Source organism: Polistes canadensis, unplaced genomic scaffold (genome assembly GCF_001313835.1).
Source record: "Polistes canadensis isolate GaletaPanama2010 unplaced genomic scaffold, ASM131383v1 scaffold_198, whole genome shotgun sequence".
Lineage (NCBI taxonomy): Eukaryota > Metazoa > Arthropoda > Insecta > Hymenoptera > Vespidae > Polistes > Polistes canadensis.
The window spans coordinates 197,558-198,965 of NW_014569745.1; the positions used below are offsets into that span (position 1 = coordinate 197,558).

General features: G+C 29.5%; 1 protein-coding gene across 1 annotated transcript in view; it reads left to right on the top strand.

Annotated features, from left to right (window-relative positions):
* The window catches only part of LOC106789716 (dipeptidase 1), a 94,086-nt gene that overhangs the window by 78,038 nt on the left and 14,640 nt on the right, over positions 1-1,408 (top strand). Inside the window, exon 8 of the mRNA XM_014754174.1 lies at positions 726-801. Coding sequence (XP_014609660.1) covers positions 726-801 — 76 coding nt within the window. The remainder of the gene's footprint in view (positions 1-725; positions 802-1,408) is intronic.

Below are 1,408 nucleotides of genomic sequence, written 5' to 3' on the forward strand. Positions count from 1 at the left end.
TTAAAAAAACTATGTGTGTAACATGTAAAAAGTTATACTTTTTACCGTACTCAAAACGAATCATAACCTCAATAACCTCAAAAATAATTTCAATTTGCCCGCGCATCGTAAATATCGTCGACAACTTCGTGGTGTAGATTTTTCGATCGTATCTAACTTCACTTTCCAAAGATAACGCGCCAAAAGAAGTATAACCTCAAAAAGTATTCAATTTATTTTGTTTCTTTTTTAAATAATTGAGAACATATAATATATATTTAAGTAAAATATTAAATGTTAAATCATTAAAAACAAATTTATAAGATTTGGCGGTATTTTACCGTGTATATGTGTGTACTTAAAAAAAACTATGTGTGTAACATGTAAGAAGTTATACTTTTTTAGCGTACCCAAAACRAATCATAACCTCAAYAACCTCAAAAATAATTTCAATTTGCCCRCGCATYGTAAATAACTCGACAACTTCGTGGYGTAGATTTTTCRATCGCATCTAACTTCACTTTCCAAAAAAAACGCGGCAAAAGAAGTATAACCTCTAAAAGTATTCAATTTATTTTGTTTCTTTTTTAAATAATTAAGAACATATAATATATTTGTTAAAATCATTGATTGTAAAAATCGTGGATTAATTTTAAAACGAATTAAACAACAATACGTTATATATTTTACATCAGAAATCTAATGATTACATTTATCATACTGTCTACCATTTTGAAATGTTTCAGCACACATTAACCACATCCGAAAAGTTGCCGGGGTGGATCATGTTGGAATCGGTGCCGGATACGACGGGATCAATTTGTAAGTGTTTTCTATTTCTATTCTATTCATTCTACTTACATACGAAACTTAGAATACATACGTCCAAAGAATTAATTAGCAGAGGAGAGTAAGAAAAGATAACTGTAGTAGCTACATTCCAGCAAATATGCCAAGAAAGATTGATTATATCTTCGCTCAAACTAATTAACGAACCATGCTGAATACATTTCCGCTTTTACCTTTTAACCGATAGATATATATTTTGTTCTTTCCTTTCTCTTCTTTTTTCTTTTTCTTTTTACAAGACGACGACGAGATGATCATGATGAATTACAATTTTGTCTAATAACTAACAAAGTAAGTCTATAGAAATTCTGTTTAAGTGGGCTGAAAATTTCTGAACATGAAGTTAATAAACGACGATGGTTTGAAAAGTTTTGAGTCCAACACACGTGTAATACATGAGCCGCTTATTTTGAAAGTGGCCTAACTCCATTTACCTTCAAATCGAGATATTTAAAGTTTTGCGTTTCAATGAATTTAAAAATATACGTATAGGATACTAATGATTTATACTGCTTAAACGTATCTAAGGATGTTAAATCTAAAGTTCCTGTTAAAATAGTGGCAATTATTAAGTAAATAA